We start from the raw sequence: 20,338 nt of genomic DNA on the forward strand, positions 1-20,338 counted from the left end.
GAGAAGCCATGGGTGCCCCATCCCTGGAGGCATCCAGGGCCAGGTTGGATGGGGTCCTGGGCGGGGTGACACCAGCCCGTGGCAGGGGGTTGGAAACAGGTAGGCTCTACGGTCCCTTCCAACCTAAGGTATTCTGTAGTTCTATGAGTCATTTCACTGAAGTCTACGTATGTATCAGTTCATTCTTTAGTTGGTCTTTTAATGGGGAAGCTATTCACACTCAGCAACGCCACCATACTTTGACATGATTTGAAACTCAAAAAAACAGAGCAAACTTCTCAAATAAAGACCTCATTTATTCTGCTGCAGACAGCTTCCATCCCATCAGTGCAAGGCTTCAGTTAGATGTTTCCAACTTGACAGTGTGGAAGTGATAAATGGAAAACATCCCCTGAACTTCAAAAATAATCCACAAAAACTGAAGGCAGAAAGAAAAGAACAGGGACAAGGAAGGAACTGAGATCTACTACTTTTTTTTAAAAAGCATTCCCTAAGAACACTGCAGAAGCACTGACTGCCCCGAAGGTAACAGTTAGAGAAAGTGAGGGAGGCTGATTGGTCAGCATAAGCAGCAGCTTTCTGATTCCAGTGGAAAGAATCAGCCGATGTAGATCCTATGGAAGTCATTGGCACCAAAGGCAGCATTGCACTTCGGGCACTTACGCTGCCGGGTGTCATAGCGTGTTTTCACACACTCAAAACAGAAGACATGAAAACACTTTGTTAGGACAGCATCCTTTTTGCGCATGTTACAGCATGGGCAGGTCAGGCGGGCCTGGAAGACAGAAATGTTACATTAGGGCCTGCTACACTGTGCTAAGTATGTTAAAAGATGACTAAAGATGAAGGTCTTTCAAATTCTCCTAAGGAAAGGGTGCTTTTTTTTCAATGCAGAATAGGTCTACAATGCCAGAGTTCAGATAACAAATGTCAAATACTCAAAAGTGTGACTACAGAGCCTTTTGACTAAAGCAGAGTTCAAGAGAGAAGTGGTAGACAGCTACTCACCTTGTAATCCTTGATTTCTTCCATCAATATCTCATCACAGTTGGGAACCATGTCAGGCTTCTTAGTGGTTTCCAGCTTCCTGCGTAACCTAGAAATGTCTTCCTGCATAAAAACAAAGAGACCAAATAAATGAGCAGTGTCTTCTCTGCCACAGCTTCTTCAAGAAAGAAACAGAACTAGAACCTGACCAACTCCGCATCTATCTAGCTATGTCACTCCATCTATACTTTTATCCCAAAAGGCATACAAGAGATGATACTATCATCTGGAGGTACTTGTACTGTCAGCATTCAGTGGCCAAGACCTGAAATAGCCAAGACTTCATCAAGGAGAAACCCAAGTAAATGGACATAAAAGTACTAACAACCCGGAAACAGTGAGGAAATTTATGTAGCTGAAACTTACTCTGACTTCAGTGCACAAAGAGCAGACAACAAAGGAAACAGATATTGAAGGATTATGCATGGGGTATATACCTCAGCCCTTTTGAAGTTAAACATTTCTTTCTCTCTAGTTACTCTGCTTTCCACTATCTCATCCTGGAAGTCATGTAGCTTCTTCTGAGCCAGCTCTAGCTGGGTTTTCAGATCATCTGCAAGCTGGGCTGCATCCATGGCCTGAAAAAAATAAACCATCACACAAGAAACAAACATGAAAGAAGCTCTAGTGATTTCTGGTCTCCATCTGTAAATTCAAGACTGCTGACAAAATGTGTCTTGGGCTGCTGGAGATGTATTTTTTTTAAATCTGCTTTTGGTAGTTTCAAACTGAAGAACCGAAATTATTCCCTAAACATTATTTCAACAGCAAAATATCTTTCTGCCCACAGGCTCTAATAATTTAGCTTGAACACTCCTCTTTAACAGAGGCAGCTTGTTACATAGCAATGCATCTCATTTGGAAAACACAAATGCCCCCCTCAATTCTCTGTTAATATCAGTATTTTAGCCTTGCATTTCCACACTTCTTCCTATTGAATTTCAAGGCAGATCTACAGCCAAACTAGATAGAACTGCAAGATAGGGCTTTTTTTTGTGTAGATGCATTTTTTTTTTGTCGTTTTCTCTCCAGACCCATGCTCTTACCATTTTCTGTTCCTGCAGTAACAAATCTATTAGCTGAGTTCTCTTAGTACCACAGAACATGACTGCACTGAATTCCCCCACCTCCTCTTCAAAACAGTGTTTCTGCTTTCCTTTCCGCCTGTTTTAAAGTAATTCCTGCATTTCTGCTACAGCCTCGATAACAGTGACTGGATCAATCATGACGCTCAGTTTTAGTCTACAGACCAACTTCATTTAGGTATCTTACACATTTAAGAAATGTCTTAGTGTTCCCTAATCCTAATCCTTTTACTGACTTCATCTTTCCTATGAAAGCTTTAACTGATCTCAGTTAACTTAACACCTGGCTGATGCCTATTCTTTCCTAAGTTCCCTTTTCAAGGCACCTCAAGTCTCCTAATCAGACTTTCACAGAAACAGCTACACCTTACTTATCTTTATCAAAGTAAACATCAGTCTATGACACTAAAATTACCACACTCTTCAGAGCTCCTCAGCCTTCTCATATTCTAGTTCAAAAGCAGGGAATATCAGGTTCCATAATGCCAGTGAGAGATGGGAGATTCCCAAAAGACAGTAATTTCGTCTCCAAAAGGAACCACTTACCTTGCGTTTGTTCATTTCCAGGGCCTGCGTCCTGAGACCAAGTTCTTTCTCCCCTGTTCCAATACTGCTTTGCAGCAAGTGTTCCTTCTCCTCCAGCTTACGTACAACCTGCAGCTGGGCATCCACCTTAGAAGGGGAGAGAGGAGACACACAAGGACTGCAATGAATGCTCTACGGGTCTTCATAGTTGTAATTAAAACTACATGCAAAAACTATCCCTGCCTCCTCATCACCAAAGATGGTATCTCTTTATCTTGCCCTTTTCCTCCTGGATGCAGACACACTAGCACTCCTAACAGGCGTATTCAGAACTCTCTGGTGAATGCTTTAAAACCTAGCTAACACTTGCAACAAAGATTCATCTTTTGGTGGGTGGCTTACAGAATTGCTGCAAGACAGTAAGCAGTTCTACTCTGGTTCCAAATATGGCAGAACACATATGTGGAAAAACTGTTACCACAAGAAAGTGACTTCCCTGCTTTTCCTTCTGCTTTTGCTCTCTGTAACGATGAACCTGCAGGACAGTTTATACTCATACAGCAGTTTCTTACTGAGACAGATGCCTTGAAGTCCAATGTAGAATACTGCAGCTGATATGGGGAACACTTCCTTCTGTTCTAATTTTCGCTGAGATAGATGTAATTTTCTTCAAAGTGGCTTATGTGGCTTCTGAATTTCTGGCCAAAATAGTGTTGATAACAAATCCAGATTTCAGTTGTTGATGAAAAGTGCTTAAACAGCAGTGAGGCTTTCTCTGCATCTCATGCTATCTCACCGGTGTGTAGACATAGGGTGCACAAGAAGTTGTGGGAGGGCACAGCTGGAACTACTACCCTAAGCTGAGCAAAGTGATATTCCATACTGTATGATGTTATGCTCAGCACTGAAATCTGAGGACAGAAGGAGGACTAGGGGAACATGTCCAGAGTTACGTTGTTTGTCTTCCCAGATGACCAGTATGTATGATGAAGCCCTGCCTTCCTGGAAGCGGCTAAATGTTTGTCTGCTAATGTGATACCAAGGACAGCTCTGGGATCCAGGGTGCAAAGTTTGTAACAAAGGATAAGAGGGAGAACAATGAAACCTTTGCACCGGCAACTGATTAAGCTTGCAAAACTAATCATGGGGTCTGCTCCGTACACAGCTTGCGGGGAGGGAGGAAAGGGGGGGAACAGAATGTGTCTGGGTACGTAGATACTACAGACAGCGTTGGGCAGGAGGATGCAAAAAGTTTCTTTGTAAGATGGAAAAATTACTAGCAAGACAATACTGCAGGAGGGAACTGCTTGCGTGGGGTGGGTGGGGAGGAAGAACAGGACAGCTAGATTCAGCTCGCAAAATAGATTTGCAAAACTGCAAACCTTGTGAATCTAGATAACATTGCTGCGCAGTGTAATGAAAATTGTTCCCACCTTCAAAAGCTGTACCTTTTTTTCAAGTCAGCGCGGGCCCCTGAGCACTGCAAAGTGCGAGGTGACCCATTGCCAGCCGGCTAAATAAAGCTGGCATACGGAATTCAAACTAGGTCAAGCCAGTCTGGTGGTGAGTGTTAACTGTGGGCTAACGCTAACAGCAAGTAGTGAATTAATTTTGCATCTCTTGCACATGCAACTTTTGCTTTTCTTAGTAAGTTGCCTTTATCTCAACCCATGGACATTCTCACTTCTGCCCTTCTCTCCCCTGTTCTACTGGGAGAAGACAGGCAAGCAGCTGTGTGCATCTTAGCTACCTACCAAGGTTAACTTACAATACCTTCACCTTCCCATGAGTTTGGCTGTCCTCTCTCCTTCCCTCAGGTTACCTGTGTCTTCAGGGTCAAAACTTGATCTGCCAGCTCCTCCTTCTCTTCTTTCAGCAGCTTATGAATCTGGTTGGACTTGATGCGTTCTGACATCAGCTTGAAGTTGGCATCATCCTTCTCCCGTAGCTGCTGCATCAGCCGGATGTTCTGTTCCTGCATGTCTTCAAAGGCTTGGCCTGTGACATCCATTTCTGACAGCAGAGCCTCCTCCTCCTGCAAGAGAATCATTAGCTCTGGCAGAACTGTTTCCTGTACCACTACTGTTATCCTGGACATTGTACTCAGCGACACCAAAACTAACACAGACCAAGGAAAATGCATCAGTCTCTAGGCACTCCTCCACAAGAGAAATGCCCTGAATTATAAAGTGGAGAAAAGAGGCTCATCTTCATAGAAACTCACAGATGCTTGCTTGTCAGGTGGGAAAAATCAGGTGCAGCAGTCATTGCCAGAGCTGGGCAGAAACCACCTCCCAACTCCAGGCAGCTAGCTAAATAGCTGTCATAAACTAGGCCAATTAATGCCCTAGGTTGACAACTCAGCAGCTTCCAATTAAGAGGCTGTCAAGCCCTTTATATTCATGTTGCTTCATCATTAAAGGAGTAAGTGACAAGATAGTATAATTGTGTACTAAGGAAAAGAATTTAAATTCTAAAAAAGTGCACATCAAATGACTGGCTTGCCTCACTTGTACTCAGGTCAGTCCTGCCTTGTTAGCATTAGATTATGTCCTTTTTTGTGGAAGAAGGTATGTCACAGCACCACACAAATGTATTAATTATATGAACTGTACATATAACAATACTATTAAAAAACAAGTTTCACCCTCCTCCTCTAGAGGCTGACCCAGCCACTTCTCCTCTTTGCTTTCCGCCTAAGCCTCACTTCTGCCATGAGCTTTGTGATACTTGGTGTTGAGATTTTTTTTTCCACCTTCAATACACAAGAACAAATCTCACACATCTCTGAAACATATGGCAACAGAAATTCTGTCTCCCTGGCTGTAAACTAAAGACACTTACTTCCCAAATGCACAAGCCATGACAGAACTTACTAGAAACTCACCTGTTTAGCCATGGCTAGCTTCTTCTGTAAATACTCAATCTGTTCCTCTACTGCTCGGATCTTCCGGAGGGCATCCTCATCAGCCATCTTTTTACTCTCCTTTTTCTCCTTGTCTTCCAATTCTTTCACTCTCTGCCTTAGCTCCTCCAGCTTAAGAAAGGGCAAGACAGAAATGACACTAAATACAAGGATGTGGCCTGAGCTTTGTTAAGCACCTGTTTTCCCCACAATTCTTTAAACCTTCAGAAAAACTGCCTTCTAAGCATGGGAAAATAAAATCAATTACATCTCAACAGGACACTGTATTACTGGCAGACAGACCATTAAGATGGGCTGTAAGATTAAGACCTTTGTTTCAAAACCTTGGAAAATTCAACAGCACCTTTAATAAAGTAGTGACACTTGTTTCTTCCACTTGAATATGTAAGGCTATGTGGAAGAAAAGCATCTGCTCCTTTAAAGGCATCTGGTCAAGAACCTTTTTCAGTGCAAAAAGGGACAGCAAGAAAAAGAAGAAGAAACCATAAACAAAACATACAGAGACACAAACCTGACTGGCAAAACAAGGGAACCAAACCTGGTCAGTCACGCTAACTGATGAGGGAATGTGAGAATATTTAATCCAAGAAGGTCATCTGACTGGGGACCTTCCAACTAGGAAACTAAGGTGGAAAAAAAGGGAGAAACCAGAAACAAGATACACGGAGGCACTGACCTGAGAAAATAAACATGCATACAATAACAACAAACATACCTTGTAACTAATTGTTAGGCTTTCAATAAACCAGAGGTGCTACTTCCAGGAAAACTAACCTGGGCTTTGCAATGGAAAAGACTGCACCAGAAGGGGCCTGAGCTAAGACGGATATGGGAATCAGTTCTGCAAATCCTGGAGCACTGGGAAGGGGAGCAAGATTAACAAAGGGGTGTGTAGGCAGAAAGGACTTGGTTGTGTGTGCAATCAGGCTGGTCAGCGTGATCATCTGGCTGACCACTGCAGTCTGGCCTATCTTCTTACAGTATCTTCATATTTTTCTTACCTCTCTGTGATCTCACTATCCATGTCACGTGTACGCGTGCCACAAGGACTAAGTGGTGACTTCGGGTAAGACAGTTTGTGAACTGGTTAAAGAAGCCTGGGATGCAGGCAGAGGCGCTAGATTGACAGAAGGGCTGTGCTAGTACTGGAGGGATCTGCTAAAATGTGTGCGCTTGTGAAACTGGACAGAGCTGTGTGTATGTGTGTGTACCTTCAATGGTGAATTTTTGCCCTCACCATCTGAAGAAAACGTGGGGCCTTTTCTACTCGTGTTAATGTTTTGAGTCCAGTATGTGGGCACTGCTGAAGGTAGCAGTTAGATCGTGGCAATCTGCTTGACTGGCCATATCTTTGTCTCATAGTGTCTGTCCGTGTCCCTGAGACATGTGCTCAGCATCACTACTGCTGAGCCTGCACTCAGGAAAGCAGCAGCCACATCCCTCAGCCTAGGCTGAGACCCTATGTCCCCAGCCTGGGCTCCAGCGGCTAGGTAAGAGGAAGTCCTGAACCAGAGTGGCTGGAAAAGAAAACCATACTTGTAGCATCCCTTAACATCACATCGTAACTTTTTTCAGTGCTCTCTGCAGGTTCACTCATATGGAACATTTTTGAATTTTGTTTCCAAATTATTCTCCAAGACTCTGTCGGGTGATGTTCTTTGCCATATCCACTAAGAAATTTGAGACCACACTCTATATTTTCCTAACAGCACAGACTAATTTTTGTCTTATTTGCTGCCTAACTCTGTCTTTAGGTCTTTCTAAATTTTTAATGATGTAAGGCTAACCTACGTATAATAGAAATGGAAAGCTAAAAACAGCTTTGAACAAACAACCTCCCTTAACACCAGTGATGAAAACATTGTCCTTCAAGAGGACATACCAGCATCTCTTCTCAGCTCAAGACCACTTCAGACTCTACTGTAAGTGACTAACATGTGAAGATAAGAACCTCTCGTTTTGACAACAAAGACACCACAGTTCAGATACAGAGTATTAGAAAAGAAGTTTTAAGGAGCATGCAAAAGAGGAAAAAATGGTAAGAGAAATGAGGTTTACCTCTGCTTTGGCCTTCTTCTCAGCTGCCATGAGCTGCACTTTGTCTCTCTGCTCTTTGGGGGCAGAGCGGTACATATCTAATAACAGCTTCATCTCCTTCTGGCTCTCCTGGGCTTTCCTGGAAACAGAGAGATAGAGGACTGTAAGAACAGAGCAGAAAAGCTGCACTGTCACACATTCAGCAATATTCTCTCCGTATTCCACACTGCAGGTATGTAGAGTCCTCTTCTATGGCTCTTCTATGGCTGGTAAATGCAAGCTGAAAGCTGCAAAGAACAGGTTCAGGCACGTGCAGGTTGAACAGCTGAGAGAACACGGGGGTAAAGAAAGCATGCATCCTATAAGTAACCAACAGCTATCCATCTCTGCTTTGGTACTGATCTAAGACAGGGAGATCACTGAGCTCTTCATTAGTAACATGCTGCTGTAGAGTTTTACACAACAGTAGTAACAGCAACATGACACACAGTATGAAGTACCTGCTTTGGTATTCATGCTTCAGGCTATTTTAAGTGAAATGTTACTACGCTGTCCAAAACATAATCAGACACAGGGTGTAGAAACTTCTAATATCAGTAACAAATTTCCTAAGAGCTGCAAGTGGTCTCATATAAACATCCAAGTTTGGGCATAAGTCACACAATAAAGGGAGGAACAGCAACTCTTACTTGAGCTCAGCCTTCAACTGCTTGATCACTTCAGCCTCCTTCTTTCTTCCATCTTCATGTTTCCCTTTCTCCTTCTCTTTGGACTCTCTCTCCTTCTCAGATTCCTTCTGTTTCTGTTTTTCTCGCTCCCGCTCCTTTTCTTTTTCTTTCTCTTTCTCTCGCTCCCTTTCTTTCTCTTTTTCCTTTTCTCGTTCCCTCTCCCTCTCCCGTCTTTCTCGCTCCCGTTCCTCTTCATCTCGCCTGGCCTTAACTTCACTAGCTTCTTCAGAAGCAGCCTTGGGAGCAGATACTTGGGCAGATGGGTCATCAGGTTCCTGTTTGATCTCTGGAGGCTCCTCCTTTGTGTCTTCAGTGCTGGACTGCGATTGTAGAAGAGCACTACCACTACGAGAGCGGATCTGGCATGGAACAGCAAGAGACAAGACAGAGAAGGAAACAAGCCATTAGGTTATCAGCCAGAAACTTGTATCACAGTTATCCCCCTACACTGGTCTTCCTAACTCCGCTTGCGTGTTTCCTCTGACATTGCTAATACTGTTCACAGAGCTCTATAAAGCTACAAAAGGAAAACAATTCATCTGTTATTGGAAAGCAGAATGTGGAACTCCATCAGAAATTACACTGCATCTTGCAGGCCGTAACAGAAAGGCTGATATTACAGGCAAGGATTGACAGCATCCACCCTTCCACTAAGCATTTTCTGCTCTTTACTAGCATTTTGTATTTGGATACCTTGCTCAAGTCAGATTGGGCCTCTCTCAGTTTGCGTTTGTATCTCAATACCTCTCCCTTCAGCTGGTGGTTATGATTCTGGAGGCTGCTGATGAGATGACGCATCTCCCGATTAATTGGGCCTAGAAAAACAGAAACACAGATGTAACAAAATATACTTCCACTCATCTTCTATACCCCACTCATCTTCTATACAGACTTTCATCGTGAGGGAGTGCCAAGAGACCAAAATAGGACTATAATCATTCTACCACACAACACAGCATCACAACACATTCACAGAAAAGCCATGCCAGTTTCACAAGCTACTATAATTCTCTGGAGGTTCCCAGCCCTAGTTTCCCCTTTACTTTTTCCCCTCACATTCCTTAACGGAAAAAACAAATCTTTTTAATTTGGTCTGGCTGTGATGGAGTTAATTTTCTTCACAGCAAGTCATACAGTGTTGTTTTAGATTTAGGAACCAAAACAATGCTGGTAACACACAAATGTTGTGGCTATTGCTGAATAATGTCTGCATGTTGTCAGCATCTTTCCCGTTTCTCACTCTGCCCCCCCAGCGAGTAAACTGGGGGTATGTAAGAAGTTGGGAGGAGACAAAAGAAGCAGATGATCCAAACTGACCAGAGAGATGCTCTGTGCTATGTAATGTCAGCAATATAAACTGAAAAAGGGGGAGGATTTAAAAAGGTTAGCCATCTTATGCTTGTGAACTGACTCGGCACCAGTGTGGAAGGGTGGGGGAGGTGTGTGACTACTTTTTATCACTTATTTTTATTTCTCTCTGTTCCACTTCTTGCTTATCAAACATTTTTTATCTTGATCCGTAAGTTTTCTTGCTATTACTCTTCCTTTCCTTTTCCTCTGTTCCAGTGAGAGTAGGAAGGTGAATAAGCAAGCAGCCCTGTGGCACTTAGCATGCTCACCAGGTTAACCTGTAAGTCATGCTATACAGAATCTCTTCGGATTTAAATGCTACTAAGCAACAACTTCCTTCTTTTTTCTAATAAAATTTGAGTGTTACTGGTTTGTTGTCTACGTTGGTATCTGAGACTTGTAAACTAATCCTCCCAAAAGTAATTTTTAAAAATGCAAAATAATCTACCGTAAACCAAATTATTATTAGGTAAATAGCTAATAATAAGCACATAATAGCTAATAATCCAAGCACAAGTTTCAAGCCACTCTCCTCCAAGCTCCCAGCTGGGAGGAGAATGGCTTGAGAGCAGCCCAGATTCCCAATCCCAATCCAGGAGGATATGGGGGTGTCGGCTCATGAAAGATTCAACTTGAGCTGGCAACATGTGCGCTTGGAGCCCAGAAGGTCAACCATATCCTGGGTTGCATCAAGAGAAGCGTGACCAGCAGGTCAAGGGAATTGATTCTGCCCCTCTGCTCTGCTCTTGTGAGACCCCACCTGGAGTACTGCATCCAGTTCTGGGGCCCACAAAACAAGAAAGATATTGAGCTGTTGGACCAGGTCCAGAGGAGGGCCACAAAGATGATCAGAGGGCTGGAGCACCTCCCCTGTGAGGACAGGCTGAGAGAGCTGGGGACTTTATAGCTACCTTCCAGTACCTGAAGGAAGCCTACAGGAAAGCCAGGGAGGGACTTGTTATAAGGGCATGTAGGGAGAGGATGAAGAGAAATGGCTTTAAACTAGAACAGAACAGCATAGATTAATACTTTATATTAAGAAGAAATTCTTTACTCTGAGGGTGGTGAGACATTGGAACAGGTTGCCCAAGGTGGTTGTGGATGCCTCCTCCCTGGAGGAGGGGCTGAAGTCCAGGCTGGATGAGGCTTTGAGCAACCTGGTCTAGAGGGAGGTGTCCCTGCCTATAGCACGGGGGTTTAAACTAGATGATCTTAAAGATCCCTTCCAACTCAAACTATTCTATGACTCTATGATTCTATGAAAATGTAATATTTTTCAACACCTAAAAGGAAGTCAGGTAACATGGAACTGGCTTCTGAAACTTGTCAAGACAAGTATTTAACAATAACAGAAAAAAATAAAATCATGCTAAGTGTTTTGCTGCAATGCAACTTCTAATGTGGCTGCTTAAAAAAAAGAAAAAACATAGAAGAAGAACTCCATACCTGCTTGTTCATTGGCAGCAAGCGTCTGTTCAAACTCAATCCTCAACATCTCATACTCTTTGCGGACTTGTGCCAGGGTGTCCTCTAACTGAATTACCTCTGTGCGTAGTTTCTTGTGAAGGCTGACCTCATCCCTCTGAGGAGTAAGAAGGGGACAGAACTTGGTGCTGTGACCTGGGAGTGTCTCTCACCTCATCAGCAGAAGGTACAAGAACAGATGAGTTACTGCCAGGAAGAAATTTCCTGAGCATTTCCAGAGCCACTCAGATCAACAGCAAGAGACAGTGGGTGACAAGGTTCTCTAGTGTTATAGAGCAGAGGTAATACCTCAATTAGTTCCACCTGGCGCTGGTGTGTGGTGCGAGTGCCATGAAGCAGAGTGCGAGCCTCATCAAGATGTGCCTTCAGCTGGAGACTCTCATTATACAAAACTGAGAACTGCGACTGCATACAGCGATATTCTGGAGTCTCTTTCACAGCTTCTTCCACTGCTCGTCGCAGCTCAACCTAGTCAGGACACAAGAAGATGTCACAGAAAGTAAAATCATCTCCTTGACTACTGCAGTGAATTAAGCTGCCACAAGCAACTTTTCAATGGCAATAGAACAAGTATCTTAAAAACTACAAAGAAAAAAAGTAGAACTTTAATAGCATTGCTGTGAAATAGATGCAAGCAATGCTTAATTACTGACTAAAAAAGTCTGTGCTTTCTCTCTGCTGGTATGTACAAATCTGCTTTTCTTACATAGTCACATAAGATTTTTTCATTTTCAAGTTTTGCAACTATTTATCTCAAATGTATGGGCTCAGAACGCACAATAAATATTTTCAACTGATTTATTGTAAAATCATAAAGATGTAAATGAATTAAGACAGAAACACAGAAAAAAATATGACTGTAAATTAGAAAAACTACGTCACTCTAGATAGTTATCTTTTTACCGATAAGAGACATAAAAACAGAAGGCAAATGAGGGAAAGCATAGAATCTGAATTTTACTACAGAAAACTCAGCAGATGTGTGGCTTGAAGCAGTGAAACAAATATATAAATATATATATACATACACACACAATGCTCAACACTAATTAAGAGAAAAGGAAAGCTGTGCACCAAATGGTGTTCCTCTCAAAACAAACTCATGAGGATAAAACAGTATTTGCAAGTGCTGCAGGACAGTTTCCGGTGTCTCATCAATGAAAATTAATATCAGCTCAGATGTTTCTTGTATCAGGCTAAAGTAAGCACAAAACAAACAGAATCTAAATTTTATCTACTACAGATCCACAAATTTTTGTGTTATCAACACTAAGAAATTCATACGTTGTTTCCTCTCTATCCATTCTACCACAAAGAAAAGTTTAGGCTAATCTGCTCTTTCCAGAGCCTAGAATCTGCAACTCAAGTTCCCTGGTTCCACTCACATGGGGTGGAGGGAAGGTGAAAGAGGGGAATTAAATAACCAGACATCATTAAAACATACTAAAGGAATGGAACATAATTGAGAACAGGAAATAAAAATTCAGTACAATTCCCACTAATGACCACACGGTGTCACTAATACACTGAACTGCAAGCGTAAGTCACACCAACAAGTTTATTTCAAGTACACAGCCCAACTGCAACACAAATAGTTTTGAGTTGGCAAGAATATTTAAAGAGTATTTAGTTCAATGCCCCCAGCATGGACAGGGACATAGAAACACAGAACAGCTTGGACTGGAAAGAACCTTCAAGCCCAACCACTTCTAACCTCCTGCCACCTGCTAAATCAGGCTCCCCACGGCCCAGTCCAGTTGGACCTTGAATGCTTTTAGGGATGGGGCACCAACAGCTTCTCTGTACAACTTGTTCCAGCCATTAAGAAAAAAATCAAAAAATCATATTTTTAAAATAAGAGGGTAGTTTGTGTATAAGCATTGCCCCTTGTCCTGTCACTACAAGCTCTGGTAAAAAAAAAAAAATTCTCCCTTTTTCTATAATCCCCCTTTGAATATTGATAGGTTGCAATAAGGTACTCCAAAAGCCTTTCCTTCTCTAGCCCTGAACAACTCCTACTCTCACCATTTCCTCATAGGAAAGTGCTCCACTACTCTGACCATTTTCATGTCTCTTCTCTATACCAACTCTAAGAGCTTCTTGTCTTTTAGATGCTGGGGAACCCAAAGCTGGATGCAGTACTCCAAGCAGGGTCTCACAAGAATGATCTCTCTCAGCCAGCTAGCCATGCTTTTTATGTGGCTCAGGATACGAAGAGCAAGCACAGAACAGAAGAACACTAATAAGGATTCCCAGAGATTCAATTCAGCACGACAAATGAGAACAGGCCACACAGAACACCTTCACCTTCAAACAGGTACAGACATCTCACCTTGAGTTTTTCATTCTGTGTTGTTACTTCCTGAAGATCATGGCGCAGTTCCTCTAACTCATTGAGGCGGTTCCCAGCAAGCTCTTTATTCTCTTCCAGCTCTGCATTCATCTCCTCAAACTGTTGGGGATAAATTAAGTTCCACTATTCACGTACAGTACTAATTCAGTGATCATTTCTACAGTAAGAGTCAGACGTTACTGAGTGAGACAGACCCTACTTCCCCCAGGTCTGTTTCATAGCAGGAAACTTGCAAGGAAACAAAATGGTTTGTCAAGGCCCCCCAGGAGATTTGTAGAAAAGGAAGTATTTAATTCTGTAACAAACTGAGATCCTATGCATAAGCTCTCCTTGAATATATTCTTCCCCTTGAACAAAACCAAACCCTGACCTTACCTTGCGGGCATTAATGGTGATTGTGCCCCCATAGAGACTGCTCCCCGCTCCATACACCTTGTAGCCTTTAGAATTCACCTGCAAAAAGGAAACAGATTTCATAAATGCTTGATTAAATGCTAAGAATATACTAGAACAGCACATTCACCATCACAGACTGTATACTAGAGATTCTAACTTCTTACAGTGAAGTACACCAGGAAGATACCATGCCACTCAAAACTACACCCATTTCTCTGGATGGTGCTCACCCGTTCAAGAACATCTGCCAAGTGCCGGTTAAGTCGCTGCTCCCTCTTACGGATCTTGTCAATATTCCACTGAAGGTCATCAATCATAGTCTCCAGAACAGACACTCGAGACTCTGCTGTCTCCACTTTCTCTTGCAGTTTGGAGAACTGCAGTCAAGAATATTTTAGTCAGCAATATTAGATTCAACCAACAATTTTTCAGAGTGCTAAGCATTTTTTTTCCTCTTATTCATCATATGCTGGATTAATACTTTCTGTACATTTTGTGGTCGTCTTTTCCCATTCAGATAGTTTATTCTAAGATTACTCTTTTAAGAAGAGAACAATTCTGACAGCACAGCTGAAGTGCCTCTACACCAACACATGCAGCTTGGGAAACAAGCAGGAGATGGAAGCCATAGTGCAATTAGAAAACTATGGCCTAACTACTATCATGGAAATGCAGTGGGACAAACTGCACAACTAGGGCACAATGATTGAGAGCTACAAGCTTTTTACTGGCAGGGAAGGTGTGGCAGAGTTGCCCTCTATGTTAAGAAGTGGACAGACTGCAAAGAATTGGTTCTGAGAAACAGCCACTAACAGGTTGAGAGCCTGTGGGTTGGAATGAGGGACCATTCCAATAAAGGACATCTGGCGGTCAGTATCTACTACAGGCTGCCTGATCTAGGGGAGACTGCTGACAAGGCCTTAACTGCTTCCAACCACAAGAAGCATCACGCTCACAGGTTCTCATCCTGATGGTGGATTTCAGCTATCCTGTTATCTACCCAGTTGCTGGCAACTCGATAGGCTCCAAACAACCCAGGAGACCGCTGCAGTGCACTGAAAATAACTTCCTGGTTCAGGCACTGGGCAGACCAACAAGGAGAGAAGCAATGCTGGACCTGGTGCTCACCAATGCAGAGGAGATCACTGAAGGGCTTAAGATTCGAGTTCATGATCTCAGGGAATATGGGCCTGACAAAAAGCAAAGCCAGGACCCTGAACTTTAGAAAAGCAAGTTTTCAGCTGTTTGAAGAATTACTGGATAAAATCCCTTGCAAGCTGCCCAGAGAAGTTGTGGATGCCCCATCCCTGGAAGTGTCCAAAGCCCTGGGCAGCCCAATCTCATGTGTGGCCACCCTGCACACATCAGGAGGGTGTGAAACTGGGTGATCTTTAAGCTCCCTTTCAACTCAAACCATTCTATGATACTAAGTAAACTGTCCCAAATTTTACACTAGTTGAATCCTAGCACAGTAATGAAAATAATCAAAAAAATGAAAAGGAAAACGGGGAAGAAGTTGGGAATATCAGGCAGAGTGCAGAAGCAGCCACTTCACCTTACTCAAAAGCTGTTGTTTTTTTTTATTTTTTTTAAATATTCTAAATCCTCACCATTATCTGCTCTATAAACCACTGCAGTGCCTTCAGATGAACATTGAACCAGGCCAGCATTAACACAAATAAATACTGATGCTTCTGAAGCAAGTACTGCCAATAATGTGAATTCCTTAATGACTGTATTCAACCTACAATTAAGGCTGTAGAACTTTCACACATGACGCAGAAGAATCAGGAGAGGTGAAATGACAGGGATGTCAAGCGTCACAGGCAGCTTAGCCTCATCTTACCACTTCTTCTGCTCCATCCTCTTCTAAAAATCAAATCCATTTAACTCATTAATCACTATACTCTGTCCTTCAGTGATGTAACAATCAAATCCATTCAAATTACACAGAAAAATCTATGTATAACCACTCTTTCCAAAACCTTCATTCAGAACCTGAATTTCCATTCTTGATGCTACTGCTCTCCCTAAGGCAACAGCCTGCTTTGCAAACAGATAGTTCAAAGCGAAAAATAATCAAGTACAGTCTCCAAAACAGATTTCTTTCTCTCTTCCTTTTATACCTCCTGAGACATTATTCGGTGCTTTTCCTGAAGAAGATCAGCCAGTTCCTGTAGACGCCCATTTTCATGTGATAGGTAGGAATTAAGCTCCAAGACTGCTTCTTCCATCAGTGAAATATCTGAAACAGGCAAAAACAAAAAGAAACATAAATCAAAGAAGGTAGCTTCTAATTCTTAAACAGCAGAGAGAATAAGAGAAAAGTTAAAAGGAGTTTCTATTGTTAACTGCTGCTTATTACATCTCTCCAGCAGGTGGTCCTTGGAGTCTTATCTTGCATTCACCAAGCAAAAGGCTTTGCAATTTAACACACCACTCATTCCTGACTGTCAGTTACCATCTCTTAATGCCAGACATCATTCCAATCCTGTCAGTATCAGCAACACAGAAAATGCTCTTGTATCACACCAACATCCTACTGCAGGTCAAGCTCACGTGCACACCTGTTTCAACACACTCCATAAGCTAACAAACCAAATGACAAATTACAACTGAGTACGGGCTCACATTATAGCACTGGCATTACTGCAGCAGAATTTGAGACCGCCAGCTAAGAAAAGTAGTATTTTACCACATCAATGCTAAATTCGTCAAAGCTCTTTTGTCAGAGCATGTAACACTCTGGACAATATGAAAAAAAAACAAAGATGAGTTGGTAATTCTACCTAAATTTTCACTCAGAAAAGATTAGAATTCTGCCTTTAACCCAACAAAGTTTTTCAGAGATTAATCTGAGCATAATCTGCTACATCAACTTTCAGACTCTAGCCATTTAGGTTTCTTCTGCAAAACTCTGTTCTGTGTTCAAAATTAACGGTTAAACTGGATACACAGTGATACTAGATGGTTCCCATTGGGCTTAAAGCCCACAGAAAACTGAGAAGATAGATACTACTCTATGCCTTTTAGTGAACTGCACATGAGAAGTCCAGCACCAGTTTGCAATATTGGTTTCATTTCCTCACTGGTAAGCCCAAAACCTTTTACTTGGTGGTCAGGGACAGCTGGATGGTAAGGTTCAACCTGCAGCTTCTCAGGTGAGCAAGTACACTATAGACAGAAACAAACCTTTCCTCAGCCCAGTGCTATGGGCAGAATTCTCAGCATTCAAATTCAGAGGCAGTTACCTTACTCTTCTAGTACTCATCTTCATTGGAGGTTTTGATTATTAGGCATTAGGAGTGTTAAGCAAAATTATTTTGGAAACTGAACGAGTGTAAAGCCTAGTCATTCTTAATGCTTACAATGCAAGATCACATCTAAGATGGAATTAGACAGAGATCCTTGAGCACCAGCCAGGGATCAACCACTTTGATCCTACCTCCACTATTCAGCTTGTGCGTCAGCACATCCACTTTCTCCTGCAGTTTGTCATACATTGTCACAATCTGGGCAACAGCACGCCGGGAGGACTCCACACGCTCTTGCAGCTGAGACTCTATCTCCTCACTAGTGCTGCTGGCTAGAGTTGCTAGAAAGGAGAATGCTGGCTCCAACCCTTCACCTGGGAATAGAAAAAAGTGCGAAAAGTAAATATGCTCTGTCAGAAAAATAACGCTAGTCCTCATAATCAGAAAGCCCGTGACAGCTTTTAGAAAAAGAAACCAGTAGCATCCACATCCATCTTTTCCACTGTCCCCAGCCACGTGTCTTACCTCTTTCCCTTTCATCTTTGCGTTCCTGATTACTGTCCGAATCTGGTTCAGGTTCTGGTACCACGAGTGCTTTTCTTTCAGACAGGAGGTCCCCAAGGCCTTGGTCCAGGTCAAAACGTTTAAGGATGATGCGGATATTTTCATCAAACTAAGTAACAACAAGGCAAGACAAGACAAAGGATGGATGTGAATGGAGTGTAGGTGAACAGAAGGCATAAGGAGAGCAATATTAATAAAATACTCAGGTCACTCCAAAAGCAATGCCTCCTGTTTAGTTCCATTGAACCTACAGCAGATACAAAGAGCACAATGACATTATTTGATAGAGCAAATACTCAGCTACAAAATTCTGTTTTCCAACATAGTCATCACCATTAGCTATGCATTTTTGCCACGCAACGAACAAGAGTCTGCATACCATGCTCCATCCCAGTGGAGGTCACCCACTGTTTCATAGCTGCTAGGGACACCCTTGCTTCATAAGCACTTCCATGTTCCATTCTGTCAGACTGCCCCTCTGCTGCCACCTGTCACGCAGCAACAAAATGTAACAGAATATTGGTGTGAAGGTTCAGCCTTCACTGCCATACCACCAGCATCTGCCTCTGACATTGTGGGCCAACAGAATGAAATAGGATGCATTACTTTCAGAGCAGCCCATGTATATTACTAACCTGATTCCAGTAACGGTTGATGATCAGCAGAGAGGCGTCATCAGTGGCCTGCCGACGCTCTAGCTTCTCAATGTGTTCCCGCAGCTCATCTTCAATGGCTTGCCGCTGGTCAAGCATCTCTGCTAGTTTCCGGTTCTTGGTCTGTAGGGTCCGAATGTCCAACTCCTCCTGCATAGAAGCACAACTCAACAGCACATTCCTCAAAATGACGTTATTAGGCTCATCAAGGGAGAGTTTTGTTCCCAGATAAGAAAAACTAAGAGGCTGAGTGGCAGTATGAAAGAAAGACATACCGTTGAAGAAACGCCACCAAGCTTAATGGTCTCCACTGTGGTCCCAGAGTCTTCAACCCCTGCCTTTTTCTCTGGAGGTGCAGAAGGGCCAGGCTCTCCAGCTGCCCGTTTATTGCCAGCTCCGGACATGGTGGCTGAAACATACAGGCTCCCCTCTTCTCCAAGTTCTGCCTAATCATTAAAGAACACCATTAAAAGAAAAGCAAACACACCAACATAACCACAACCAATCCATTATGGAAACAAGATACCCAACACATTACAGAATACCTAACTCAGGTGGCTTTGGAAAATACTGATGAAAAGTTAAGACTTAAAAGATGCCACTGGGTTTAGCACTGTGAACAGCAACATGATGGAAACGAAATTATCCTCCACAAGAACCACCAATCTGTGACATTCAAATGGAAGCTCTGTATCTTACCATGCTTTGGAAAAAAAGCTTCATGCAGCTTTCATCTCTATTTTTTTAATCTCTCCATTTTAAGAAAAATGATATGAGTTAGACTTTCTCACTGTATGCCTGAGACTTCCTGAGACTGGGAATACATGGCACCTGTTCATTTCACACCAATCAAACTGCTCTTATTATATCAACATTCAAAGTCAGTTAAAGATGAGGGAAATGACACCTTGAAGATGAGCCATCAAAGATTTTACCAAAAGATCTTATAAATCCCAGTGAACTGAACAGCGATTCCTAGTGAAGGTTTGCAAAATTCCATTTGAAGAGTTCTGTGTTTTATTATAGATACAGACACACTAGAAGCATACTTATCACCAAGTTAATGGAATTTTAAAAGCTCTGGACTACTAGTCAGAGAATCACAGCGCACTTGAGGCTGGAAGGAACTTCTGGAAATGACCTGCTCAGTGCTCACAAATAAACCAGATTCAGCAGGAGCAGGCTGCCAAGGGCCTTCCCCAGCCAGGTTTCCGCTATCTCCAGGGACTCCACAATCTCCCTGAGCAACCTGTTCCAGTGCCAGACGACATTTTTTCTTATGTTTCCTTGAATTTTCCACAAATATTAATCTACTAAACAAATATTTCCTTAGAGGCTTCCCAAAACAAATACAGTTGCTAGTGCTGGAAAACAAAACAAAGTATATCTTCATTAGATCTAAGCAGCATTCTTCTCTCATATTCACAGGTCTTGTGCCAATTTAACCCACAGGTGTGTCTCTGAACCTCTAAACTATATGAAGTCCAGAAGTCAATGAAACGCAGAGTATACAAATAAAATTAATATTGCTTCATTTTAATCCAGAGCGGCACTTACAGAACAGCTACAGGTTACAGACTGAAACAGATTGTTACGTATTTGCTTGAGTTCTACTGAAAGCAATAAGGCCATTGCATTTTTAAGATACAGGTGATAACACTGACTGCTTTGCCAAACATTCTCGCTCAACAAGCATTTTAGCATGACAATGGTTTTCACCATACACACAACAGCAACTCTTTTCTAAATGAGTTAATGAAATACCAGACACAGGTCTTCTGTTCCTGTAACCTACCCTGATCTAGAAATACTAAATGGATCTCAGAAATTAGAAGAAATAGTCAAAAAATAATTCCGATTTAACAGTTTTCCCCCTCTTAGCAACACCTTCCCACAACACCCACCGCTCCCCTGCTACCTCCAGGCACCCACAGG

General features: G+C 42.5%; 1 protein-coding gene across 6 annotated transcripts in view; it reads right to left on the bottom strand.

The window, feature by feature from the left end:
- Positions 276-20,338, bottom strand: part of RNF20 (ring finger protein 20) — a 20,510-nt gene continuing 447 nt past the window's right edge. For 4 of the 6 annotated variants that reach the window (XM_021379925.1, XM_021379924.1, XM_021379922.1 and 1 more), the window contains exons 2-20: positions 18,679-18,849; positions 18,386-18,553; positions 17,712-17,859; positions 17,378-17,560; positions 16,059-16,177; positions 14,163-14,309; positions 13,912-13,989; positions 13,516-13,635; positions 11,472-11,651; positions 11,145-11,280; positions 9,042-9,163; positions 8,310-8,707; positions 7,642-7,759; positions 5,545-5,694; positions 4,480-4,692; positions 2,679-2,804; positions 1,485-1,625; positions 1,009-1,110; positions 276-775 (exon numbers count right to left, since the gene is read on the bottom strand). In XM_021379925.1, coding sequence (XP_021235600.1) covers positions 599-775; positions 1,009-1,110; positions 1,485-1,625; positions 2,679-2,804; positions 4,480-4,692; positions 5,545-5,694; positions 7,642-7,759; positions 8,310-8,707; positions 9,042-9,163; positions 11,145-11,280; positions 11,472-11,651; positions 13,516-13,635; positions 13,912-13,989; positions 14,163-14,309; positions 16,059-16,177; positions 17,378-17,560; positions 17,712-17,859; positions 18,386-18,553; positions 18,679-18,807 — 2,955 coding nt within the window. In that variant the 5' untranslated portion in view covers positions 18,808-18,849 and the 3' untranslated portion in view covers positions 276-598. Of the gene's footprint in view, positions 776-1,008; positions 1,111-1,484; positions 1,626-2,678; positions 2,805-4,479; positions 4,693-5,544; positions 5,695-7,641; positions 7,760-8,309; positions 8,708-9,041; positions 9,164-11,144; positions 11,281-11,471; positions 11,652-13,515; positions 13,636-13,911; positions 13,990-14,162; positions 14,310-16,058; positions 16,178-17,377; positions 17,561-17,711; positions 17,860-18,385; positions 18,554-18,678; positions 18,850-20,307; positions 20,329-20,338 lie in introns of those variants that run through there. The other 2 variants (XM_021379927.1, XM_021379923.1) reach the window with 2 other exon arrangements.

The sequence above is a fragment of the Numida meleagris genome, chromosome Z (assembly GCF_002078875.1).
Source record: "Numida meleagris isolate 19003 breed g44 Domestic line chromosome Z, NumMel1.0, whole genome shotgun sequence".
Classification (NCBI taxonomy): domain Eukaryota; kingdom Metazoa; phylum Chordata; class Aves; order Galliformes; family Numididae; genus Numida; species Numida meleagris.